At 34.1% G+C, this 27,714-nt stretch overlaps 3 protein-coding genes across 5 annotated transcripts; all 3 read right to left on the reverse strand.

The window, feature by feature from the left end:
* Nucleotides 1-365: 365 nt before the first annotated feature.
* Nucleotides 366-15,209, reverse strand: LOC110727451 (protein FAM135A-like). Of its 3 annotated transcripts, none has more exons than XM_021907020.1 (16): nucleotides 14,603-15,197; nucleotides 13,171-13,298; nucleotides 12,899-12,984; nucleotides 10,963-11,117; nucleotides 9,109-9,173; nucleotides 8,774-8,968; nucleotides 8,634-8,688; nucleotides 7,647-7,886; nucleotides 7,244-7,377; nucleotides 6,219-6,411; nucleotides 6,004-6,063; nucleotides 5,688-5,918; nucleotides 4,398-4,656; nucleotides 4,116-4,321; nucleotides 1,765-1,815; nucleotides 366-1,132 (listed from the first exon to the last, which is right to left on the reverse strand). In XM_021907020.1, the coding sequence occupies exons 2-16, from the start codon at nucleotides 13,239-13,241 to the stop codon at nucleotides 842-844; spliced, it is 2,292 nt and encodes a 763-aa protein (XP_021762712.1). In that variant the 5' UTR covers nucleotides 13,242-13,298; nucleotides 14,603-15,197; the 3' UTR covers nucleotides 366-841. The 3 variants fall into 3 exon arrangements, with proteins under 3 accessions (XP_021762712.1, XP_021762704.1, XP_021762715.1); XM_021907012.1 differs by having other exon boundaries at nucleotides 13,171-13,380; nucleotides 14,603-15,195; XM_021907023.1 differs by lacking the exons at nucleotides 366-1,132; nucleotides 1,765-1,815 and having other exon boundaries at nucleotides 4,122-4,329; nucleotides 13,171-13,380; nucleotides 14,603-15,209.
* Nucleotides 15,210-16,316: 1,107 nt separating this feature from the next.
* Nucleotides 16,317-17,660, reverse strand: LOC110726119. Its single transcript, XM_021905588.1, has one exon. The coding sequence runs from the start codon at nucleotides 17,658-17,660 to the stop codon at nucleotides 16,317-16,319; it is 1,344 nt and encodes a 447-aa protein (XP_021761280.1).
* Nucleotides 17,661-23,589: 5,929 nt separating this feature from the next.
* LOC110727473 (ABC transporter F family member 4-like) lies at nucleotides 23,590-27,709 on the reverse strand. Its single transcript, XM_021907032.1, has 2 exons — nucleotides 27,429-27,709; nucleotides 23,590-26,106 (listed from the first exon to the last, which is right to left on the reverse strand). The coding sequence occupies exon 2, from the start codon at nucleotides 26,093-26,095 to the stop codon at nucleotides 23,948-23,950; it is 2,148 nt and encodes a 715-aa protein (XP_021762724.1). The 5' UTR covers nucleotides 26,096-26,106; nucleotides 27,429-27,709; the 3' UTR covers nucleotides 23,590-23,947.
* Nucleotides 27,710-27,714: the final 5 nt, after the last annotated feature.

Genomic DNA, 27,714 nt, shown 5'->3' on the forward strand with positions numbered 1-27,714 from the left:
TTGGGATATGACAAATGCGACTTGTGTATTTGGATAACAACCTTGTGAAAGTATTATGAGAGGTTAAAAGTTGACCCATTATAAGTAAGTTAGAAGTAGCCAAACAAGAATTATTTGAGCATAGACATAAATTAGAAGTAGCCAAAAACCCAAATTACACACCCAACATTCTAAATAGATTAAACCATACACCACTAATATCAAGCAACAAGCGTAAAGCTATACAACAAAAACACCATAGTTATTTTCCAGCCAATAATAGAGATACTAAATGAGTCATAATATGAAAAGGATAGATAAAATAGAATAACCTGCAATGCAGTATGCAATAGCCTACGGCGTACAAGAATATAAAAAGGCATACATTTATCAGAAAATAATACGCTGCACTAGAAGCCTTGTAAATTCTTATTGAAACATCTTACGGTGCTATAAAACATGGTAGCTTAGATACAGAAGGGAATAGGTAACTAAGTGAAACAAAAAAACAGCACTATGGAACTAAACTACCTTTGAAGCTTAAAAACTATTTATATCATGTTTACTGTACAATGAGTAATCCTCTGTATTCCTAAATTTCAAGGATCTCCTGCCTATAATCCTAAATGGAAAACTGATACGATTGCAAATACAAATACAGAATCTAGCTTACCTAGAACAGTATACATTTCTCCTGACTGACGAAACATTTCTTGCTTCTTAATCCATGTCCACAATGTGCAAAACTGGAAATCTGACCGCGATGGAAAAAGGATTTGCATGAAATCCCAACCAATTATGCAAATGGACCCTTTGATGTCAAAGCATCTTAATTAACACAAGGCTACCTTACACAGCATAATTAACGAAAAAATTCTGGAAATGGCCACATTATGAGCTTTGCAAAGATATCGGTCTCCAAGAACTCTATATGAGCAGCTCGTCCTATGAAAGTATTTAGGTTTTTGCCATGAGAAGACATGTTGAAATTGACATCACATCGCATAAAAACTCGATGTTCCATGGAGGGAGATCGTATTTGGTCCAAGCAATTGTTCAACATTTCCACAAAAACTTGTCCCCTTTTGGAGAAGTCAGTAGAAGATGCAGGACACAATTCAATTCTTGCAGAATGATACGGTACATAACCATCCTGAAAGAGAACTAGTTAATGGAAAGTAGCACCACAATGGAGCACAAAGACAAAAAAAAAAAACAATAAACAAAAATATCCATATTAATAAAGCCCTTGAACCCTAATTATGCACAATGCAACATTACGGTTGAAAACTCAGGGTAGGAGAAAAAATGGAGATAAACTCTTAGTAAGTACGTCAACTACACAAGCATTAATAGAGGATTTTGTATGCGCACACGGGTATCTCACCCATGCAATTTATTTTCACCAAGATAGACATTTTGACCAACTGGCCACCACAGCTCACAGTGGAATTCTAGAATTTATATCCTGCCAATATAAAAAAGTACACTGTCGAAAATAATAAATCTATTGTTTCACATATGCAAACGTTCCAAATTTATACATTCACTCAACCAACAGGGATGTCTTTTACGACTTCTACAGTTTATGAGACATCTCTAAAATAATCTGTATCTGTAACCATTCTTATAAACAGAGCAAATCACAAACACAGCACGAATAAAAAGCTAAAAGGCCAAAATGTAAGTCAAATTTCAAAGATTACAATCCAAATGCCAACAGGACATAGAATATAATCCAGCAAGCTCTTCTGTCCATAACAGATTGAAGAGATGAGTACTAACCTGTGGTGAAGACAGTAAGATGATATTCTTAAACTTCTCCAATGTTTTTTGCTGAAAAAAAGAAAAAAAAAAGGTGAAGGCAAATCGACATACGTATGAATATCAAATTACATTCCAGACTAAAGTGACAACACCCAAGACACAATCCCAGAACAGCAGAGCTATAACCAACCATCATTTTCTTTTTGCTGAATATATTCACACGTATATAGAGAACAGATAGACCTCTGTCTTTAAATGTATGCTCCAAGTACATTTTACACATTTAGTTTACTTAGAATTGATGAGAAGGTAAAATAGAGAGAACAACTCATCATTGATGAGAGAGTAAAGTAACGGGACCACATGCTTATCAAGAAAAAATAGAATTCTCTTATGGACACCCAAAAAGAAAATGTAGCACACATATAAGGATGGAGAGACTGTATATTATAATTTCGTGCAGAGGCAATACCCAGCTTTGTTTTTGTCAATTTGTAAGTATATTTATCAATAAAATAATCAATTACTTGTGATAAAAGAAATGGATCAAAATATATGAAAAATTTAACAACCTAAGTTACTTGGACTCGGCTAGAAGAGTTAGATACAGATATGTGTCCAAGTGTCAAACAAGGCCTTTAATGATATTTTTTGCATGATATTACCCAAAAAAAAAATGTGTCTAAGCATCAAACTAATGTCGGTGTCAACTCTCAAGTATCCAACACGGGTACTTGAGGTGAAATGAAGAGTTGTAGTTAACGTAGATGCCAACTTTTACTTTTCTTTCCCCTTTGATTTCCAAAACTTTAGGGAGTAAAAAGAAAACAAAACTAAAGGGCAAGTAAGGAGGCATAAACGAAGTTTGCAAACAATTGTCCTCAAATCTTTATCCATCAAACTTTAATAAATTATATGCACTTAACATTTTGCATTTGTAAACAGTTCATCCCAAGTGTGACTTGTCATCACCAGCTCCAATGATGATGCAACATAAACAATATCCCCATTAATAAATAATTCGTAACCCCCTTAAAGCTTTACCAGTAAATCCAATAATGCATTAGGCATAACCACATTATAGATGGACAACCGACAACCCTACTAATGTATATTAGTAACACCATATTTATATTGCTGGTGACCCCAATTATGCACTGTCAGTAATTCCTCTGTTTCCAAAAACTTGCATCAGTTTAACCAGCATAATTGCCCGAACACAACTTAATCACTTACTATCTTTAAATATACATTTGTAAAAATTATAAAGCTACGGAAATATATCTAACATCTTACATAAAAACATACAATGTATAATTTTTCGTTTTAGTATAAACATGTGGTGAAAATTAGTATATGAATTGTGCAAAAATGAAAATTCAGAAATATTCTGGGAACAAAGGTTGTACATGAATGTGTATGTAAGGTAACATATGTTATGACTTATGATATACTTCCTCTGTTTTTTATTTAGTTGCAACACTTATAAGTTTTACACTATTCATAAATTTTACTTTAAATAGCTTTTTTTTTTTTTTTTTTTGGGGGGGGGGGGTGGGGGAGGGGGGGGGTGTTGGGGGGTAGTTAAAATTCAAGAATAAACATAGTTATGTGGGATTTTGTTAGATTCATCTTAATGTATAGTTTCAAAATATCAACTTCTTATATTTTTTGTTGGTTAGATATATATTGAAAAAAAGTCACGGTTGAAGCTATGTATTGCCATGCATGACAAGTAAAAATGTTGGAACTAAATAAAATAGAGGAAGTGTCAAACTTTGGCAAATTCTCTCAACTTCATATAAAGGGTGAGGTTCACCATTTACAAGTGATCCACATGATGTGAACTACCCTTTCATTAAAAATTTTACAAGTGTCGATGTCATATTTTAATGCACGGGTGTCAATTTTATAAGAGACATTTTTCAAGTACAACACTATCAGTATTATAAGTATATTGTGTCATTTGTTAAGCCAAGGATGGTAGTTCTACATTTGAGTGAATACATCTTCATAAGACTATCATTTTTTAGATTTTAAGGATCAACCATAAACTTCCTCCGTTCTCTTTTAAATTGCAACATTTTGACATTCATGCATGTCAATACATAACATTGACCGTTAATATTTTTAATTACGTGTTAGTAATAATTATAAACAATTAATATTTTAAAAATATACATCAAGACATTAAGTACACAAAAATCTTATACATGTACATAATAACAAATGTTGTATATATTAGTACAAAAAAGTAATAACATTAAAAGAGAAGTATCGACCCAAGTAAGTGTCATTTATGTGAACTTTAATTGAAACTTAAAAGGGGATGGAGGCAATTTTTTTCAGACATGACTAGAAGGGTATACCTGGCATAGCTTGAAGAAGAAGGTGTTCTGGAGATCTGGATCATCAGTCAACGTAAGTTGATGGATACACTGCGTGCTTTTGAGTTTCTTCAGAAGCCACAGCCCAGAATTAAATAGAGAATTTGAACTGTACAGATATCCTAAATGTGGACCAGATACAGAGACATAGGTGTGCAAATATTTGAGACAGGACTCCATTTTATTATCTGCAATACTAAAAGTAAATAATTAGGGTTAAGCAATAAGCATCAAAAGAAATCAGCCTAAGCTACAAGTTCGTACCAGCCAACGCAGCCCTTATGATGACATTTCCAATGGAATGCCCAACAAAACTAAGTTTGATTTCTGATACTCCCCCAGATCTAAAGGCTTTGTCCCTTTTCTTCGAAACAAAAGAGGCAACCTCTTTTGCTAGCCTCTTTCCCATTTCTCTGAAATCCCCAGAGGTCTTATCTTCATTTGCTTCAGACATAAGAAACTCTATCTTCGGATCTAATAAAAGCCATTGATTACGAACAAGTCGCAAATCTAAATGATGTCCCTGCATGGTTCCAGTGTACACAGATCATGAGACGTGAAAACTAATTTGTGCATCCAATTTTTATAAACTGATCAACAAGCAGTTACTTTTATACGTAGTACACTTCTATAACCATTTTGAAAGAAGCTTTAGAGGCATAATCCACCTCAAATAACCATTTAACTGATCCCAGGCCATGTTTTCCAAATGATTTCACTCAAACCCAAACTACCCACACCATATTCACTGGCACAAGAAAAAGTCAACTCCATACCCATTTGGTTTTTCCCAAATTTTCCCAAGATTGATAATATAGCCAACAGAGCTAGCAAAATTACTATACCAAGTTAAATGTAAAAAAAATGGATGACCTTACAACAGCTAAGGATCCTAGGAAAAGGTGATCACCAAAATATGCAATACAACAACAATCACAGGCACACCCAATTCAGAGCTAGCTGAAGAGCAAGTGGAAATGAAGATGTAGGCCGCCCACACAATAACTAGTCAGACACCCAAGTACACAAAACACAATAATACAATATCCTTCCAAAATAGACCTGGCTAATAAATACACACAAGGTATATTAACATGCCGATGTTCCTGAATTTCTTTTACACAACTGTGAATATGTACTTAGCTGCATTGAAGTTCATCCTTCTTCGAGTGGAAGATCAATTCCTAAATCCTATGAGGATAAAAGCATCTTAAGTTGCCTGCCATAGGGGTAGCGCATAATACTATAATAGCACAAGAAAAGTTTTTGATTCCCTGTCTTTCCGAAATGAACAAATAAAACACTTTTTTATCCATAATTTAGATGAGTAGCACTCAACTAACAACCACCCACCACACCTGAAAGGCTGGACCCTCTCCCCACAGCCTCACCCCCCACCCCAACCCCCAACACACACATACACACACACACACACACTTGAAGGATAAAAACAAATTAAAAAAGAAATCAGCAAAACTTGAAGATAAGCTATATGCTGCAAAAAAGTAGTCATTTCCATTTAAGACAACTAACTTGTGTCCAAAGAAAGTATACCTGAAATCCGTGCACAAAAACAACAAGTTTCAAAGAACGACCATTCGACAAGTGATTGCCACTGGATATCTTGTTCGGAAGTTCAGAAAGCAAGGTAGATGGGGTCATCTCAAAGTAAGAATTGCCACTAGATGAACGCCTTGGAGCATTGATGACACGTTCTACTATCACCACAGGCACACTTGAAGGATCTCCAAACATATGCAAGTCTTGAATTGAACGACTGTTGATCTGCAACATAACTCAAGATGTGAACAATTTTCACAAAAGCAAAGGAATTGCAGAAGCATACTAACGTTTTACAGAAACAACTCACTTTCATTTGCGCAATACTTCGTCGATGAAGCTCAGCACGAGTAGCTGCAATTTGAGCAGGCTGGAAAATAAAGAAAGTAAAAACAGTCTTAAATTCTACTTTAGACTGACTTACAGTATTATAAAAAGATCCACAAAACATGCATAAGTGGCATTTTATGAGCCAAAAAAAAAGGGGAAAAAAAGCAACACTCATAGGCACTCAGATCTGTTTACATCATCAGCCAGTTTCCGTAACACTGCTACTTTTCCACGTAGTCCACCACGGAGTGAAGCCTCATCACTTCTGCTGCTAATAAAATGGTGTGGCATCTCAACCTTTGAATGCACCATCCATATTGACCACTCCGTTCTTCGATCATTGGCCCATGACTCCCGCAGATATTCCATGACCTTAGTTTTGTTAGCCCTGGAATCAAATGAAATATCAATGTATTGCAAGGTACAGAACTAGCAATAACAAGTATTAGTTAGAGATCAGAGACCTTTAGAAGCAACAACATAATTCAAAACTATTATTCTGATCAATATCAAGGATGATTTACTCTCAATAAATTAAAAATCAAATCATATCTCATGATATGAGCAGTCTCCTACCTACAACTACAATTAGCTCGGGGTGTTGGAGGCAAGATAGGTGTTAGTTACCAATGCACCACCCATGTCCCACCAATAAACTCAAAAGTACACTATGGTCATAGTGACCAAGAGAAATGTCAGTGGCGCCCACCCGCAGGCAGAATACAGTTATATGCCTTCACCGATAACATACTCCTTACGCACATTAGCAAACATGTAGGGGTCACAACCTTATAAGAATATCATCCTCAGGACAAGGTTGTCCTGTTATGCACAGGTCAGGTATCATAAAATTATCTATATCTTGAGAGATCATTATTTAGCATGTTTGATTTATTATAGCTTAGATCCTGGGAAAAAAATTTCTTCAAGTTTCATAATGGGCTATTATATAGACATTTCCTTCAAGTGCAAGTCAATATACAAACAAATGAAAGCACATAATAAATGGTAGAATGACCGACTCTTCACCAAATCCATCAAGGATCTAGAGAGACTGCATAATAAAGAAAGTCTGCTCTGCTGATACCATTGAAAATTGCCAGGAAGCCAGTCGGTAAAAACACAAATATTAATGCAAATTAATAAATAGAAATTTTAACACTCTGAACAGAACATGACATTAAAAGCTAATTCTTATTGATAAAGAAAACACAACTGACCTGTGGAAATTCAGAAAAGTATTCCATAAGTAGTGAATTTGGTTTCCAATTGTATGAGCAAAATAGAGAAGACTGTCCCTAGACAGGGACTGGAGAGCTCCATTACTTCGAAAATCAAGAAAAAGGCTTGCCTTCTGTTCAAGAGCACAAAAATCTTTGTTAGACTTTAAGCAAGAATAATTATTTGCACAGGAATATCTGCACCTCATCTGAACTCTTTTTTGGAACTCCCATTAATACCACCATCCAACATAATTCCCGGTGAAGGGGTCAGGAAGGGGAAAAATATGTGGAGTTGTATATCTTAACTAGTTGTGAGATGACACTAGTAGATAAAGAGAGGCTAGCTCTGAACATGCAAATATCAACCCCCTTAGTTATCGGTCACTTAGAAAGCACAAACCTCGCTACTCTTTTGAGAATCGGACTTTTCTAGATTTTTAACATCAGAAGTAATTGAAGATACATCTGCTTGCAATAAAGAATCAAACAACTTTGTATCATCCATCTGGGAGATAAACTCAGTGAAATCAATGCTCTGATCAATTGCTTTCCCGAGCTTTTGTGCCTCTTCTAGAAGAATATCACGTGCAGTTAGCAATGATTTGACAAGCAGCACCTCTTTTACTACTTTACCAAAACCCTGACCAAGAGAAGGTTGAAAAAAAAAATATATGAACAACATTATTTAGTAGCTACTTGCTATACATACCTACTAGAGATTAAAATACAATGATGATAATTTGGGATAAAGTCTAGCAGATCTGACAAGATTCATGTTTTTGAAGATAAGTAGGAACAAAACTAGCAAGCTTTTGTCTTCCACAACTGGCCATTAATCATCCATACTACTCACACAAAATAATAAAAAAAAACAACAAACATTTAAAAATAAAATAAAATAAAAAATAAAAAAAAAATCTTTTCCATCCCACAAATAGCTATCAATATAAATGAAACAATTATAGCTGAATATCAAAAGTCAAGCAACAAAAGTACAAAATCAAAATTGAATAATAGCTGAATATCTAATTGGCCAATTTTCATACCACCATAGAGTTTACAAAAAAAAATCTGGTTTTCTTAGTTGAATAATAGCTGGAAATTTAATTGGCTATACACTCATTTACTTATTTATCTGCTAATGCAAGGAAATTAGTAGCAACAAGCAGCGTTGGCATCATCTTAACAACAGCAGCAAACCACTTCCAAAAATCAAAAGTTAAATACAGAAAAGAAGCCAAAAGTGAACATGTTGTGGATGAAGTAACAAAGCCACAACTACAGCTCCAGAGGAGAGGTTAAGAAAAAAATATACAAAATACAAAAAAACAAAAAAACAAAATCAAGCGCAAATCAATAAACTATTTGAGAGTATAAGAACACATACTTTAATTGATTTGTCAGGAACTTTTCCATCAATATTCTCAAATTTGAAAGACGTTCTGCAAAATTTCAATCTCTATCAGTGACTTTGATGTTGATGTAAAACATCTATCAATAGAAAGAGAACTGGAAGGAGTGACAAACCTGGGTACCTTCTTTTGGAGACTCTGTGCTACCGTCTTCAAGAGACTGATATGTATACTAACATCTACAAGCACAGAGTGGAAGGCATCAAAAAGGACAGGACAATAGGAATGTAGTCCCAAAAGAGCTTTCGGAGGAATCCTGAATTCATGGACAGCAGCAGCAGAGGTACTTAAGGAAGCCTGCAACTCTGACCTGCTCAAAACATACAATATTTGTAATATTATTACCAATGCAAACAGAAAACTGTTTAAGTTAATTAATGGCATAAAGGAAGGTCAATCAAATCTTATGAGCTCCATGTAAGCAAAGAGACATAATTTTTGTTAACTTACCCTTTCTCCAATAAAGCAGAATAGATAAGTTCAAATTTGATAATAACACCAGACTTGGCAGGAATCTACATAAAGAAAGAGAATAAGTAACAAACTGATAAAGTGATAATCATTCCAAAGGAATACAATTCATAATAGTATTAATCAACACAAAACAAAATGAGGCCAGTAATGCAACAATAAATTAGGCATAAAGAATTTAATCTTCTTGCAATTCTGCTGTACTGTGAAACAGTCATGTACGGAGTATAACATTAGATGGGATTTGTTTAAAAAAAAAAAAACACAACAATATTGTGGTCTTTTGCTATTTCCAAAGAGGATTTAACTTAATTTTCCTTAACACAGTGGATAACAGAAACTCAGCCTCGCCACCTGGTCCAAATTTTCCACAACAATGTCATCAGTTATACTACTCCCAAGTCCCACCATTCCCTATTAACATTATAAGTGACTAACTAAATTTTGCATAAAGATTAGAATTTACTCGTGTTTATAAATTATCTGTTAAATAAGGTTATGCACAACTTTTTAAAAAGTGTTAGCGAACGCATTGGTATGCAGAACTGACAAGTAATAGGGAAATAGCATATAGATACAAAAAAAAAAAAAAAAAAAAAAAAAAAAAAGAAAGGGATGAAGGGAATAGATGTTACTAAAATGATAGGATGATGGTATGGAGAGAGTATATCATGATCTCCTCTATGCAGATTACAAGCCTAACTCTAAACAGCTGAAGAATGGAGGGATAATTAACTTCTGAGGGATAGATAACTTCACAAGACTTATAGCTCCAGATCTTGTCATCATACATTAAGAAAAAGTCAGCTGTAATTCAAACAGTTTAGATACTCCCCAAACCCTTTAAGGTAACTCTTTGTTTTGTATGTTTAGGTTTGATAGCCACAAAAAAAAAGCTATTATGCAAACTAACCGTGTGGTACTGTACAAGATCTAGTCATGACACAAGTGATTAAAAAAAAGTTAAAACCACTGTTTAGTTACACTTTAACAGTAGTCATGTTCCCATGGGTGATCAAATAAGGTCATGGGTGCATTACTGTAAACTTAAGAAAGATGAAAATGACTCCTAAATGAGACAGTATTATTTTCTTGCTTGATTTTTACATACCTAAAATCAATGGAAACAGAGTTCTAAGTTCTTCTTGGATGCTTGCACTTCCCTATCAAAAACAATTTTCAACTTCTATTTGCAATTGACGAAAAATATTTATATTAATCTAACACAAGGGTTTATCAAAACATACATCAATAAATTGCCCAAATCAAAGATGTATCAAGAAATTGACACAAAAATTAAGATGCATCAAGAATTGACACAAAATTTAGAAGGGAGGTTTTTTTTCTACTTAGCTCGTTAAAAAAAAAAAAAAAAAAAAAAAAAAAAAAAAAAAAAAAGGGTATAAGTTAAGCAAAACAAGTCTTTTTTAATCAATAAAAGGTCGAGGAGAATAGAGCCAGGGGGCTTTGACCAGTAAAGAGGGATGAACAAAATGGAAGCACTTTTGTCACCAATGGACTGCTGGCAACATCGTTGATTGAAAAGCCAATGGCCAGTGAAAAAGCAGGAGTGTCCTCATGAGGAGAAAGATAAGCCGGGGAAGGGAAATAAGCAAACAGGAAGAGAGTTTTTTTTAATGCTAATTATATTGTCTTTAAACAGTTTTTAAGTCAATAATGTCACAGTCAGCTTATGCAAAGTTCTTGTACTTCTGCATGATAATTTTGTACTGGGTTACCAAATATTTTCGACAAAACTGAGAGTGATCATATAGAACTTCCATAAAATAAAAAGACCTTCACAAACACCACAAGGAAGAGCTCCAAATATACCTCACGATTTGAAAGAGAGAGATTAAAAGCAACCATGACCGAGAGAGGAACATCTTGTCTTGCATATCTAATCTTAAAAGGTTGAGTTGAGAAACTATTATCAGAATCATCAATTCTCCAAACTCCATAGCTATCATCAGAACCCATGCTAGGAGCTGCAGGACAGCAGAAAGACATAGCAAAAATAAGCATAAAAAGCATTGGTTATATCTGTTTGAATCATCAAAACAGCTACAGCGACTGAGACCAAAAAATTAGGGGCGTAAAATAGAGGACCCAAGATAGGAGAGCCTATGTAACTCATATTCTTTATTTCACCTTGTATACCCAGGTAGGATCCTCAACACTCCAACATGGAAATGGGAACTTGACACTTACACTTCACTTAAATTCAAGAACATGGAAATGCTTCATGAAAAAGCCCAGTTTAAGAATCGCACAAAAAACCATTGTGGCTTAAATATGAATAACTATACTAAAAAGTTATCTATAACATGCCTAAGCTTTTATTAAAAACCTAATAAAAGAATGCTAGAAAGAATGAAAGATCAGAAAGCAGCAGATTAAGCTGAGAATCTTCAATTATCTACATCTACAATTCTTCAAATTGAATATAGATTAAGGCATTAAATCTAATAAGGCATTAAGGTATTCAAAAGTGTATGGTAGATTAGATTAAATTGAGTATTTATATCAGCAAATAAGACATTCACATTATACCACTTCCCTATTGATTGTAGTCAAACCCCCTTCTTGCCAATCTTCTCTAGCACTCTGCTTCTTTTAAAACAGAAATGAACAAGGACCTAAAAGATACAAGGTTGGGAGTCTTATACTCTTCAATTCAGGATTTCAGGAATTTAACATCATTAATTTATATTTTTTATGCTAAATTATGACTCATTGAAGATATAAAATAATTTTTTTCCTTTATTAGGCAAATGCAATCTATTTAGGGAGGAGGGGGCAAAAAGAACTACTATAGTTTTCTTAAGATATTAGAATACATTTCCTTTCCCAGTTTTTCGTATAAGACTTACTAAAATACTAATTTAGTCTACAGAATTCAAAAGAGCTGCCTTTTTTTCTATAGGAAATTTTTATTAGTTTAAGCCTGTAAGGAGACCATACCCTATTTCTATGAACTCTTAACAAACAACTCTAACATGCAACAGTAAAACAATAATCTAAATTTTTTTTATCACCTTGATATTCCATTTCTTTCAAGCATGTCAATTAAGCTATGTAAGCCAAAATCCTTTTTATCCTTCGCCACTACATTTAAAGGTATTTATTATGTTACACCTTAATCAAGGTAAATTAAGATAAGCATAGTCCACTTTCCATCGCACATAACAGGGGAGGAAAAACTCAATCTCTCACTCAAGGAAACTAAGAAAATGGAAGTAAGAATGAGAAGCAACTGACAATGCTGGCAGCATATAGATGAGCGGGATGAAAGGCCAGCAAGGCTAATATCTGCAAAACCTTCAATTCCAAAATGGTATTTCAAGGCTTTAACAGGCAGCTGAAGCCCCCTGAGTTCCTGAGTCTTCTTCAAACAATGTTAAGAGCTCAACTCTTTTCACTTAAAACCTATATGACAGGCTTCCCTGACCCTCTAATCAACATTTGTACTTTGATATTCTTCCAAGCATGATTTTATATTGAACTTGTCAGGAGAAGAAGAAGGGAGAATGGAAACAGTGAAAACAGAGAAGGGAAAAAAGAGAGAAAACAATTCTGGGTTGGAAATTTTGTATTTGTTCATTACTTGATTGAGTATGAGAGCACGTACCAATTACAAAAATGGCTTCACAATAAACAAAAGTTATCTATCCTAGCTTCATTTAACCGTCACAAACAACTACAGAAATTCTCCTATTTTTCCAATGAGCATAAAGCAAAAATGAAAGCATGTTATCAAAAAAAGTACCTTCATATTGCACAACTCTTGAGGGGATACCAACATAAGTACCATCCCCATCCTCCCACTTCAAAGAAATCTTGATTTGGTACCATCTACACAAAGAAGCAACCATTACATTAAAAAGCAATGCAAGCATGGCTGAGATAAAAACAGCAGCTAATCTAAACTAACAAAATATAATTCAGAAAAGGCTATTGCCGTTACTTGGGAATCCTACAATAATTTTCAGCAGAATCAATGTGTAGAGGAAGCAAATAAATAAGATCATGGAAACTTACCCTTGCTGGAAAAGATCAAGATTGTGAAATCTGTGAAGGTAAATAGCAACCTCGTGAAAAGTATCCAACATAGCTGGTCTAAATGGTTTAACCTCCGCATCGGTCAATCTCTTCGCCGTTAAATTTCTCTGAGTCAAATCAATTAACCATCTGAGACGACGAAGCATAACCTACTTCCCAGAGACAACTTACACAAACTTGCATCCCTCCCTTCCAAAACAAATTAAATCAAAAGTCTTTAATGTCATGCTCATATGCGGAATCAAGAGAGCCAAACATAAACAGAAGAATAAGAGAGAACTAAAAACTACAGAGTGGAAAATGAGCTCATTGTCTTTGCTTGTTCTACAGGAACACCAGCAAAAGGCCAAAAAGCCATCTAAGATAAAGCTGAAGGCTTCTGCAACAAGCACATAAATGATACATCCAATATCAGACAGCACTTGCTAGATTTTACTGAAAAGAACTTCTTAAGGTAATTGGTATTGCATGAACCCCAATTCAATGTATATAGTGAGCTATCCTTCTCATTTACAGATTCTTACACACATCTCAATATACGACATTTTTCTAGATAAAGCTATAGAGTCAACATTAGCCGACCCGAAATCATTTTGGGACTAAGGTTCTGTTGTTGTTGTTGTTGTAGCTATAGAGTCAACATACTAGCAGTCCAGCGCGCACACACACAGCCCCTCCCACACCTCATCCAAATTATAAAAAAAGTAAGTTGGTCAAGAAAAATTGATGAATGGGTGAAGGCAATGAGACTTACTCATTCCACTTCAATGAGAGACAACCTTCATTTTTTCTAATATAGTGGTGACTTATTACTTCCTATAAAAATACCTTTTTATGTTTTAGTCAAGGTAGTTCGATAAAGTCTGTTAAAATTCGCTCATCCATAAAAGGATAATACTGAACCCTTCCAATTTCATTAGATATCAGTTTGTCCTCCAAAATCCAAATCAAGGAAAGATACATAGATCATTTATAAACTTCCTTTTCAGTAACCATCAAAACTACCTAGAACCGGAAATGTTCACCTGTTCGGATACTTTGTCACCTATACCTTTAACATACATTGCCATTAAAAGGTTTCCTTCCTCTAAAAGACCATCCTTTCTTAAAAAGGACAAGTAAAAGTGCCAGTATATTGTTCAATTGACTACTTTGTCCAATTTAACCCGCTCAATCATCAACAATCCAACGTCATTCCCAAAAAATTTCCATATTTTGCATCAAACAGACTACATCTAATTTATACTTAAAAATTCACAATTTTTTTCTTTTTTCTGCTATTTTCACCTTATTCAGCATTTGAATCTCACATACAGCCAAAAAAAACACAAAATACAATCAATCATAATGTAACAATAATACCAAAAAAAAATGCATGAAATTAATTGTAAAAATGAATAAAAGAGCTTACATAGATGAACTCCTTCGACTAAATATCTCTCTCTTTTTGCAGAATCTATACCAATAAACTGAAATTCAACCACACAAAAAAAATCGAAACCTATAAAACCCTAATATTCTGAAAAAAAAAATCAATATCCAGAGATCGCCAAAAAATTGCGAAGCTGAATGATGATCAGACGACGGAGATGAGATCGGGAGATGAAAAATGGCCGGCAACACAGCCGGAAGAAAGATCCGGTCGCCGGCGAATATTCTCTCTCCTCGATCTCCGGAATTTGGGGGCGGTGAAAAATTTAGGGGAAAGAGAAATTTATGTTTGTTTGGAAAAATGGAAAACAAATACTAGTTGTAGTAGTAATAGAGAAAAATATTTAATGTAACACAGCCAAACACAGCTTTAAACCACCTTTGTATGTCTCTCAGCTTTGTTTCACCTGGAGGAATCCATAAATAGAACTACCAAGTTGGACCAACCAACAAAAAATTAATTTATGGAAAGTTTATGCTATAAAGTTTTGAGGAAATATTAATGAATGTGTGAGTAGGGTACTTGATTTATGAGAAATGTATAGTTAGATTTATGGTACAAATGTATGTTTGATTAATTGTGGGGTAGCAATGTAGGATCATATTCTTGGATACTTTTTATGATGGTTGGTTTAGAACAAAATGAAAGGCTTGATTTTATGACTAGATGTACTTTTTTTGTTTAAAGTATGGATGATGATTAACTAGCTTGGTGTTTAAGCAACAAATTAAAATCAAGTACTACGTAGGGAAGGGACTTGTTTATGGTGCATATTAAAGTTTGATTGATAGGGCTAGTTTAGAACTCCCCTTACGATTTTAAGGTAATGCGGTCCAATTTAAGCATTTATTTTGTGTTTTTTGTAATTATACATTTATACCTCGCCCTCAGTCCCCTCACCCCTTCTCTGTTTGGGGGCAACTAGTTGAAGAAGCTGTGATAGGTTGAGGTTCATTTAGGATCTTTATAACCATGTAAGAGAAGTTAACATACATTAGAATATATAATAAATAAAATAAAAGTAAGAAAAATCATAAATACTAGTAAGAATAACGCTAGTGATTAAATTATATTGTCAATATGGACGATGTACTCATACGACATTTTGGTAAACTATTTTTCAACTAAATTATATTTTCATCCTTAAAAAAAATAAATTATTTCACAGTTTTGTAATTTAATTTTAACAGAGCAAATTGAATTAGCTTAAGACCACTCTCAATGGTGAGCAAAAAAAATGCTCACCCACTCTCTCTCTACCCACTTTCTCTCTCAACAAATCAATTTTGCTCATGGGCAAATTTTTTTCATATTTCCTCTCCCAATGGTGAGCAAAAAAAATGCTAACCCACCACTATCTCTCTCTTACTTTTTCAATACCCCACCATAACTTTCTCTCTCCTACACAACACTTCTTTATTTATTTATTTCATTTATATTTTAACATTACTCCAAATAAATAAAAACTAGTTTAATTATGTGTAACTTATTTTTTTTTATTTTTTTCTTTTTTATCGTTAAAAATTATCGTAAAATTATTTATGTTATTATAAATAATTGTAAAAAAAAGCTCATAATTTTTTATTTATTTTAAAAGCGGTACAATATTAGAGAACAATTAATTTGCAACGTCATGCGCAATTAAACTTAGGAAATAAAAAAAAACACAACAACTACATCGTCTAATTTCTCCCTAATTATGGGGCCCGTATCGTTGCCAAATATGTTCGACTAAATCACGTTTCAGAGATAGATGAATTTCTCTGTCACGGAGGGAAGCTTTTCGCTGTAGAAATGCGTTGAAGTCAAAGTTGGTAGGTCGGCCTACGTTGAATTCAAACGGTGGCGTTGTAGATGTTGATGCTGGTGTTGATTCTTGTTGATCTTCTTCGTAGAAGGCTCTTAGAACTTCGGCTCGAGTGTAGTTGTGGCGCTCATCTTCAACAATCACGTTGTGCATAATGATACATGCTTTCATTATATCTCGCAGTATGTCCTCATCGTACGCCAGTGACGGTTTTCGTATTATTGCAAATCGAGCTTGCAAAACACCGAATGCTCTTTCAACGTCTTTTCGAGCAGCAGCCTGGTGGTCAGCGAACAATTTATCTTTTTGAAGTTGAGGGGTTGTGATACCCTGAACAAAAGTTGCCCACTTCGGATAAATACCGTCGGCTAAGTAATATGCCATGTTGTATTCATGGCCGTTAACGGTAAAATTTACCGGAGGAGCTCGACCATGCAGAACCTCATCGAACACTGGGGAACGGTATAAGACATTTAGGTCATTACAAGATCCAGGAATCCCAAAGAAGGAATGCCATATCCATAAATCCTGATCTGCAACGGCTTCCAGTATTAGCGTTGCTTTCTTGTTCCTACCGGCGTACTGCGCTTTCCATGCCGTTGGACAGTTCTTCCATTCCCAATGCATGCAATCAATGCTGCCTATCATGCCTGGAAATCCACGCAGTTCATTTTGATGCATAATTCTGGCCAATTCAGCAGTTGTAGGGTTTCGCATGTACTCGGTTCCGAACTGATTAATGACCCCGGTACAAAAACGTTGAAGAGCAACTCGAGCAGTTGACTCACTGATCCGAACGTATTCATCCACGACGTCCGCAGCCATGCCGTAGCCTAACATTCTTATCGCTGCTGTACATTTTTGCAGAGGTGATAAACCTAACCTTCCAGCTGCATCCCTACGCTGCTGGAAGTACACATCACCTTCAACGACCTTGTTCATTATACGTACAAACAAAGGTCGTTGCATACGAAATCTTCTTCTAAATTGGGTGGTGTTGTACACGGGATTATCGGAAAAGTAATCATTAAACAACCTGGCATGTCCAATTTCCCTATCTCTTCTATTCGTACCCCCTCTAGGTTTTTTTGAAGAGTGTTGGGATTGTGTTTGGGGCATGAGGACAGATGGGGGTTGGTATGTGAAGAGTTCATCAACAAGTTGGTCATATTCTTCAGTATTTGAAGAAGATGAGCTTGAACTTGAGCTTGATGATGGTCTAGAATACATCTCGTATTACTATTGTTATTTGATGAAGGGGTGTGGTTGTGGATATGTGCCATGTCTACTATATATAGCAAAAATATCAAATGAATATGTGGTTACAAATCTGATTGACCACACCAAGTACAGGAATTAAATTTTCAACCACGGAATAGGTATACTATGCTAGTTGACAGTGACAAGTCTTGAGTGCAATAATGTCGGTATCAATGACACAAAGGTAAAGCATTCTGATAAAGTGAAATCAGAAAAATGTGACTACACAATGACAAAGATTTATTGTAATTATGTCGGTATCAATGACACAAAGGTAAAGCATTCTGATAAAGTGAAATCAGAAAAATGTGACTACACAATGACGAAGATTTATTGTAATTATGTCGGTATGGAAACTTAAATCAACTTGTTTTATTAAGTTAATACATCTATAATTTTTTTTTCAATAAAATCACATATATACTAATTTTATTAAGTTAATACATTTATATATAGCAACAAAAATTTACCATTAATTAATTGCAACAACAAATTCAGAAATTTATGGACAAAATATAAACAACTTTCTTAATAATTACATATTGCAAATATAATTACATGGCCTAAAATATTTTTTTTTTAAAAAAAAATCACATATAATATACTACTTATATTTAACTGATTTTAAAAATTAAATAATTTTTTTTTTACCTCAATATGGATGAATTGCAATAGCAATATTCTTCTACAAAATTAAAATACTTTTAAGAAAATTAAAATTTGGAGGATTTTAAGGTGTTTATGAAATTGTATCAAAATATATCAAAATGCATGTCTATTTATAGAGAATTTAATTTTATGACCGTTGGTAATTTTTTTTTTTTTTTTTACAAAATATATTTTTCTGAAAATGGGAAATACATAAATAACCGTTGTAAAACGGCTAGTATTTTCTGATTGGTTGTCTTGCTGCCAGCTGCCACGTGTCGCGTCCTCATTCGCCAGCGAACTGCACGCGTCAGCTTCCCTTTTTTTTTTTTTTTTTTTTTTTTTTCTGATACTCAAAACGACGCGTTTTGAGGCGCGCCTTTGAGGCAGCTTCATCAAAACGCGTCGTTTTGATGTTAGAGTCAACTTTTTTTTTTTTATTTTTCTGACGCGTGTGGGGCCCACTTGCAACACTGTTCATGGCAAAAAATGCTCAACTTTTGAGCTTTTTAATAAATGCTCATGAGCATTTTTACCTATTTTTCATTTTACTCACCATTATGAGTTGTGAGCATTTTTTTTCCTCACAAAAAATGTTCATGAGCTAAAAAAACTCTCACCATTGAGAGTGCTCTAACAATCACAAAAGTAAGCAAAATGAATGAGCCTAAATAATTAATCATTAATGAGATGGCAGATTGGCAGAGTGATGAGTGATGAGTGATTTGACTGGGAATCATGGGATCGTATAGGCTCAACTTCCACACGCTACAAGCCTACAACCAAACTTTTGGACTTGATTATGTGAGTATGATGCAATATTTGGGCCGGGGCACTGGGCCCATCTTATGCGTTCTTCCATTAAGTTGTTTACTATTTGCCCAGCCCATTATATAATGATGACGCAAATATTTATACGAGTGTATTTATTTATTATTTTTTATTGGGTGGGAGTGTATTATTCATTTATTCTCCATCAGACTAAATAAAATAAGAAAATTAGAAAAGGAAAAAAATATATACTTCCTCCGTGTTAAATTAGATAACACAGTTTGACTTTGTACACTATCACATAACTTACTTTGACTTTGTTTTTTGTGTTAAGAAAAAATGTAGTCATGTGGGGTCTTATAGATTCATCTCAACATCTATTTTTTAAAAATCAATGTTTATAATTTTTGCTAATATGTAATCAAAAATATTTGCATTAGAAAGTATGAATTGGTAAACGTGCCTAAATGAAATATGTCATCTAATATGAAAAGGGGGAAGTAATAGATAAGGGTATAATGAAATCGCTAACCCATTCATAAATAGCAACTTATCTTATTTTTCTTTATTACTACACAAATTAGGACACAGTTTTGCGAGCGAGAAGACGTTCCTAACTTGTATATCACTTTAGAAAAAAAAAAATTACGAGATCAACTTAACTGGAGGCTTTAATTAATGGTTAAAACTTAAGATTGGTTTATATACTCTATTACGTCGTCTTATAAAAGCGTCCGTTGAAAGGAATTGAACATTTTAAGAGAACATTATTTGTGAGCTGAGTTTAGCAAAAAAATACTTATACTGATTCTTAAAATAAATAGCTTAGCTTGCGCCATTAAGGATGACATTCAAAAATTTAGTTTATCGACATTTTTCTCTTAACTTTTTAACAAATTTCAAGAGCAATATATATCTTTTTAACAAATTTGTATCATATCATATTTTCAACTTAACTTATAGTCTCTGACTTTTCTCACATGAATAATGTTGCTTTGTAATGGTCCAATGTAATTTGATCTAAAATTTATTATATTTTATTTCAGGTCTTCACCTATATTTGATTGTATTTGTAAGCTAAATATCATCAAGTAAGGTCTAATGTAAGCCAATAATATAAGATTAAACATTATCAAATGAGGTTATTAACTTATCTAGCTAATTACTCGACATTGCGTAGCTTTACTATGAGTACGTTTGGCGTAAATCATCAATTTTACCTTCTAGATTTCCCTCGATAAACCTCTTAATCAACTTCCAAATTTCACTGTAAAAAATTTAATGGCTTAATTTCATTATCTTTTCCAAATTTCCCTCGATAAAATATTGTCACATCTAATGATCTAAATGTTCGACCAATGAACTAGAGCATGGTAAGTTCATCCAATGCAAAAAGATAAACTTGAGAAAATTTTGACGCTTTACAAGTGTATACTAATATCAAAATGCCACGTACTCCAATAAAGATGAGACGAGACTTTTGTGGAAGCAAAGGAAAAACGTGAATTGAAGAATTGATAATGACCTAACCCCTAACGTCGTAACGCGTAAGTAAAATGCAAACTATACACGAGTAACACGACTAATACAAGTAATACTTGTGCACTAGTACGGGATATATTTTTTACGGGAAATAAAAAATAAAAAAAATATTGAGAGGGTGTGTTAAGAAATTATTTAAAAGTACTGTAATAACAATAAATTTTTTTTGACAAGAGGTACAATCAAAATTGACCGTATATCTTGTAAATAATTTATAATTTTTTCTTAAAAAGATTCTAATTAAGAACATCAAATTAAAAACGAGGGAGTATTTTTAAGAAAGTGATGACGGACCCTTTACAATTTACAAATCCGCAAGTATGATAAATTGATGATTAGCAATGCAAAATTACGAAGAAAAAAAAAAAGTCAATACATTTGGCGGTTTATCAAACCATCAACGACATTATAATAAAGCCTTTTTAAAAGGTGTCTTTTTTGTGAATATTGTGATAGATGTATGATGTATCTAGTTAATCAACCTAATACTCAATTAAGATATTCTCTCACTTTAGCTAATCTGCTAATCCTAAATGAGTCGTTCTAATAAGACTTCTAATATTCTTCATTTTTTATATGAAATTTCATAGAACGTCCTTTTTATACAATCTTCATTTTTGGTTTGATTGCCTTAGAATATTGCGGATGGATCGGATAAAGCAAAATAAAAAGTCTTTGATTAACAAAAAAGAAATTATTTTATACATTGAAAATGACATGTATTATTGAAACAGAAAATATCATAAGAAAACTTAATTTTTTTGGATGTAGTGGAGTACTTGATGTACATGACGAATTAGACCAAGAGACATACAACAACTTATGTTGATTAAATATCTTCATATTCTCCGCAATTTAACTAATGAATATCACACTCGTGTATATCTCTAAATCTCTAAATTTATACGCGTAGTTTTAATTTAATCAACAAAATTATGATAATTATATTACTTTCTCTAAATTGGATTGAAAATCTTGACAATCTATGTTGAATTGATTATATCAATCAATTATTATTAAAAGAGAGTTGTTAAAGAGAGTTAGAGACCAAATCGAGTAATTTACAATATTATATATTTTTTGTTTTGAAGAAAAGTTTACAATATTATATTTAATTATACTCATATGTTACGCGTCAATTTATCAAAATCAAAAAATAAAAAAGGTTAGCAATGACAATGAAAGTTGTTTTTCCAAAATTTGACCATATCTTATGAAGTGTATATAAATTCATGTGTGTGTATGACATTTTGGCCCAGAAAAATAAAGCCCCACAAATTTTCTCCACCAAACTCACATTGATTTGGCAAGCTACCCTCTCTTGCTTATTACATATTGCAAAGAAGAAAGAAAAACAAGAACAAAAAATTTGAAAGATGATGAAGTTGGGTGTTGTTGCTGAGCTCCTTGAACAATACAGGGCTGTTCTTGCAAGGATGAGGCTTGAGTTGGATGCTAGAAGACGGTTGTCGCCCTCGTCTTCGTCTTCGTCTTCGTCGTCTTCTTCTTCTCCGTCTTCTTCATCATGGTCTCCCATTTCTGAAGGCTCACCTTCTTTCATTGTTTATTTTTGATGATGAAATAACTAAGAATGGTTTTTTTTCATCTCTTAAGGTTATGTTTATTTAGTTGTTGGTTCATTTTTTATTGTTTGAATTATTCATTCATTTATTTCTTAATATGATACAATAAGTATTGTACTTGATCAAATTATCGATCAAAGATTTAGAGGTATACTTGTTCAAATTCTTTTTATTGGAATGATTTATGAAAACATTTACAGTACTTTATTTTAAAATAAGGTTAGGATCCTCTCATGAAGATTAGTATTAACACATTAATTATGAGTTTACGTATAGTTTTGATGCTAACTTGCTAAGAATAGCTAAGGTGTTTTTGATTGGTATGTTATCTCGTTGGTATTGTATGTGGTCAAATTCTCTTGCAAATTGTAGATTATTGTCACTTGTTCTTCATTATGATTAACGTCACTTTATATTTTTTTTATTTTTTCCGTTGCCAATTCTTCACTTAGACTCTTATGCTATTGAAGAGTGCATGTATTTAAGAACTGAAGAAGTCTCGAGTAGAGTAAGCAGTAAGACCACGTCATTTTGAACAAGTAATCGCTCCGTTCCTAAATAATAAAAGTATACTACGATTTTAAGGATTTGAGTATACCTTTAATTGCTCTTGGTTTTTTTTATGATTTGAATTAAAGTAATCCAACAAGTAACAAAATTTGCTTGAGGGACTTAACTTGTGTTTTGGGGAGCCAAAATTACACACCTCCCTTTCAATAACTTGAGTGATTGGAGTAGATCAACAATTTCCAACAATTAAATCTAGATAATGACAAATCAATACTTATCATTAGTAAACAGATAAGTTTACTCTTAGTAGAAGTAGCCAAAACATTATTATTAACTCATTGAATATCCTTATGAAGTACTCAATCCCATTAACTTTTAGTGATGTTACAAATCATTAGCCCAATACATTAGACAGGACAATAATTTTCCTTGGATTTGAAGTGCACTTTAATGTAGATACAATGTGTGGTAAGAAGGCAGTCCATGTGACATTGCTGTTTTCCAAAATATTGTGGTAATGAACATCTTCATTCTCCTCTAGGCCAACTTTACATTAATGTTGCATGACATACATCTAATGGTGGGGACGACAAGCAGGGCCAAGCCCTGTTTGACATTGTCCCCGTAATCGACTTATCATTTGTGCCTTCATATGCCTTTGCTTCGGATTCTTCAACCGATGCATTATTCAAACTCCTTTGCATAACTTGCTAGATTGTTTCAGATTATTAGCAGTTTAATGTACTGACTATCGCTCTGCCTCTGGCCTAGATTCGCCGTACAACAGTGCCTGCCTTGCAATAAAACAGGTTAGATTCAAATAAGATTATAAGTTGACAGAGAGCTTTAAAAGCAAATAAGAAGTTGAAATGATGATACAGTCATACAGTACTAGTTTTGTGCGTCTAATTACACAATCAACTCGTTTACAAAAATATAACTCCAGAAGTTCAATTGATTATTCAGTAACATCGTGTGTCTTATACAATCACACTCGTTCAAAAAAGAGTAACTCCCGTAGAAAAGAGGTAAACAAAGAAAATCAAAAGATGGAAAACCAAAAAAGAAAAATTATCTGCTTCAAATGAAACTAGAAGCAGATATGAGAGAAAATATTCATATAGATCATCATATTGAAGCCTCTGACTTGGGTGTAATGAGGAGCTAAACAGGATATATAGTACAATGTACAGGAAGCATTCTTCAGTCATCAACTTCAGCCTTGATCTCCTTCTGGAGGTCCTCCTTATACTCCTCAAATGTTCCAGGAAACGTTCTCACTGTCCCATTATCGACGATCCAGATCTGACTCTTCTCTTCATCCTCACAAACACGTGAAATCAGCCGTGAATCATGACTAACCAACACAACACCCCCGGTGAACTCATCTAGTGCATCTGCAAGTGCATCAATACTCTGCATATCCAAGTGATTTGTGGGTTCATCTAACAGCAGTATATGGGGCTTTGACATTGAAATGGAAGTAAAAACCACCCGGGATTTTTGGCCTCCCGATAATTTCGCAATTGGGGTAAGGTGGTTATGACTAGGAAGCCCGAATTTCCCAAGCTTAGCACGGACAGCTTCTTGCTTGCTCATCCCTTCTTGATCGGGGTGTAAACGGAGGAGATATTGAACAGGGTTTTCATCCATGGTTAAAAGATCAACAAAGTGCTGCGAATACCTTCCTATCCTCAGTTTCTGGCTCCTCCTGGCCTCGCCTTCAGTTGGGCTCAAATCACCAGCCAAAAGATTGAGCAGGGTAGATTTGCCAGCACCATTGGGCCCCACAATAGCAACACGGGTACCCATATCAATACCAACATCAACATCTGAAAGCCTGAAATCAGGTCGATTAGGGTAGCTAAAACTGACTTCAATGAGCTGAAGGAGTGGAGGAGTGAGCTCGGTGGGTTCTGGGAAGTGAAACTCCACTGTGTAATCTCTCCATTTGCTTGGGGCTTCTTGCACTGCTTCATCTTCATCCACTTTTCCTTTCGATTTTTTCTTGGATACTTCTTTTGCTGCTGCAAACTTTGCTCTCTCCTTCACTTTCTGCTGCTGAGCCTGGTTTCCTGATCTTTTAGCGGCTTTCAATTGCTTTTCATATACTTCATACTTTTTATTCATCTCTTTTCGACGCTGTTCATATCCACTCTCAAAATCATCGAAATTACCCCTGTATAATTGAAGCTTCATATCATGAAGATGTATAATCTCATTACAGACAGTGTTGAGGAAATCGCGATCATGGGAAACAACAATGAGAGTTTTTTTCCACCGGCATAAATACTCTTCTAACCAAAGAACTGCTCTAAGGTCGAGATGGTTGGTTGGTTCATCGAGCAACAAAAGAGTAGGTTGCATAAATAGTGCCCTAGCTAGTGAGATCCTCATTCTCCATCCTCCGCTGAATGACTTGGTAGGACGCTCTTGCATATCCTTTGTGAACCCTAAACCAGCTAAAATTTTAGATGCCTGAGCCTCAGCAGCATCTGCATCCAACAAATTCAGCTGCTCATATAATTCAGCAAGTCTCTCTCCTGCATCATCCCCACCATCATCATCATTAGCACCATCCTCTGCAGAAGAAACATTCTGCAAAGATGCAGCCTCTTTCCTGAGTCTCACCAATTCTTCATTGGCTGAAACAACTGCTTCAAGTGCTGATCTATCATCACCAATTATCTCTTGTTCTACCAGTAAAACATCTATATTTTTAGGTACTGGAACCTTTCTCCACGCCAAAAGCTTCAAAAGGGTAGATTTCCCCATCCCATTTGGTCCAATCAAACCATACCTCTTTCCATGAGAAATTTTTATTGATGTATTCTTTAGGAGTTCTTTTCCTCGAGCTGAGACTGAAAAGTTCTCTATTGTAATATCTTTGATATTAGCATCAGCATCATCTCCGCCCTCAAGGACAGAAGCCCGGCTTCCAATGACAACAGTGAATGCATCACGATCATCCTTCAAGGCCTCTCTTTTTGCCAGCTCAGCAGCTTGAACAGCCATCATTTCTTTTTTCTCTCGTTTCTTCAGCTCTTTATCAGTTATAGAAGCTTCAACCAACTTGGATTCTGGCTTCTGCAGCAAAGAGCTTTGTTTCTCTTCTTCTGAGTCATAGTCATCATCGTCATCTGATGGAGGAAGATCTATATCATCAGTATAAGATGAGACTTTTGGAGGGGCTTTTGACTTGGGTTTACTCGACACAGATGCTTTTTTTGATTTGTCTGGCTTTTCATCCATGCTAGCAAGCATGGCTGAAACAGAAAACTTCTCTTTCTTCCCCTCTTTGGATTGACCTTTCGAAGTGGTTCCGACATCATCAGATTTTTTCTTTCCCATTGAAACGATAACTGCAACAAGAAACGGCCAGTCATTCACTATTTGCATGATACCGACCCTTAGTTTAAAGACTTACAATCATAACTTATAAACCTAAAGGGCACTTCAGATCCTAGTCATTGCACATTCAGAAGCTACACTGCTACATCACCAACTCTCTAAATTTTTTAAATCTTAACTCTATACAATTATACTGCACTGAGCTAATCTTCCTCAACCATGTCAAAAATCAATATAGCTCGTGAGTCAAGGCATATGTTTTGCTAAGGCATACTTCCTCCGTTACTTAATACTAGCAACACATACATTTTCACAATTGCCAATTCAAAATTTCAACTATGAATATCTTTAATTTTCAGCAATTAAAAGCTGTAAAAAGTTGATATTTAAAAATATTCGCCGAATCAACTATAACAAGAACCCACCTGGCTGAATTATCATATTTTTTCTTTCCCATCAAAACGATAACTCAACAAGACAAATGGCTAGTCATTCACTATTTGTACAAATGATTTCTTGTTCTCTACAAACAAAAAAAAAAAAAAACAAAGGATATTGAAACACACAATCCTGCCGTGGTACTAAGCCAGAATTTCCTCTAATATACCTAATAACAACATCCCAATCCTCAAAACAACATACAAACACAAATTTATTTGAGATGCCAATCCTTAGTTTGAAGACTTACAGTCTCAAAAGATAAACCTAAAGGAGTAAAGGGCACTACATTTCCTAATCCTAGTCTTCAAATATTCTCAATAAACTCTAAATTGCACTGAGTTATTCTTCCTAATTATGGAAATCAATGAAAATCGATATAGCTCATGAGTCACAGCATATATATTGCTATGGCATACTTCCTCCGTTTCTTAATACTTGCTACACTTCTAATTTTACACTTGCCAATACATAATTTCAACTACGATATATCTTTAATTCTCAACAATCAAAAACCATGGAGTATAAAAAGTTGATACTTTGGAAGAATACACACACCGAGTAGATTATAGAATTATAACAAGATCTCACTGTATTAAGAAACGGAAGAAGTATAGGGTTATAAACAAGGAAGCATCCAAATCACATCGCATAATCAATATTAGTTAGAACAACAAAATATCAAAATAATCAGAAAATTCCCAATTGAATTTGAAACCACAAATCACAAGAAAAAAAACCCAATTAAATTTGATAACAAACATAAATTCGTATAATAATAGCTTGAACAAATCCAAATCCAACCCACAATCCCAAAGAAAAAAAAAATTATTGCAAAGCAAAGAATAAGCAAAGATTCGAGAAGGGTATAAGGAAATTAACAAGAAAAAGTTACCAGAAAGTCGGCAGTTTTAGGAAGACAAATTGGATAGCAATGAGAGCAGATGAAGTTGAGAACAAAAGTGTGTTTTATTCTCGTGTTTTTTATACAGTGATGGAGATCTCATATGGATTTAGACTTTTGTAATAGCTAATGTTCCATTGGGCCCAAGGAATTTGTATTCAAGTTTAGTTTTGGGCTCTAAAAAGAGGATTTTTTTTATTTTTTATTTTTAAAAAATAATTTTATTACTCCGTAATATTTTTCGGGTTAGGATAAGATTTTAAGTGATGGAAATTTC

Source organism: Chenopodium quinoa, unplaced genomic scaffold (assembly GCF_001683475.1).
Source record: "Chenopodium quinoa cultivar QQ74 unplaced genomic scaffold, ASM168347v1, whole genome shotgun sequence".
Classification (NCBI taxonomy): Eukaryota; Viridiplantae; Streptophyta; class Magnoliopsida; order Caryophyllales; family Amaranthaceae; genus Chenopodium; species Chenopodium quinoa.

Bases quoted from the DNA above. Each gene is read 5' to 3' on its own strand.
- LOC110727473 (XM_021907032.1), bottom strand. From the start codon at position 26,095: ATGGGAAAGAAAAAATCTGATGATGTCGGAACCACTTCGAAAGGTCAA.
- LOC110727451 (XM_021907012.1), bottom strand. From the start codon at position 13,337: ATGCTTCGTCGTCTCAGATGGTTAATTGATTTGACTCAGAGAAATTTA. The intron at 6,064-6,218 runs GTAAACAGATCT...TTTATTTTCCAG, and splicing joins TACGGAAACTGGCTGATGAT to CCTGCTCAAATTGCAGCTAC. The intron at 1,133-1,764 runs GTTAGTACTCAT...GTTCTCTTTCAG, and splicing joins TCTTACTGTCTTCACCACAG to GATGGTTATGTACCGTATCA.
- LOC110726119 (XM_021905588.1), bottom strand. From the start codon at position 17,660: ATGTATTCTAGACCATCATCAAGCTCAAGTTCAAGCTCATCTTCTTCA.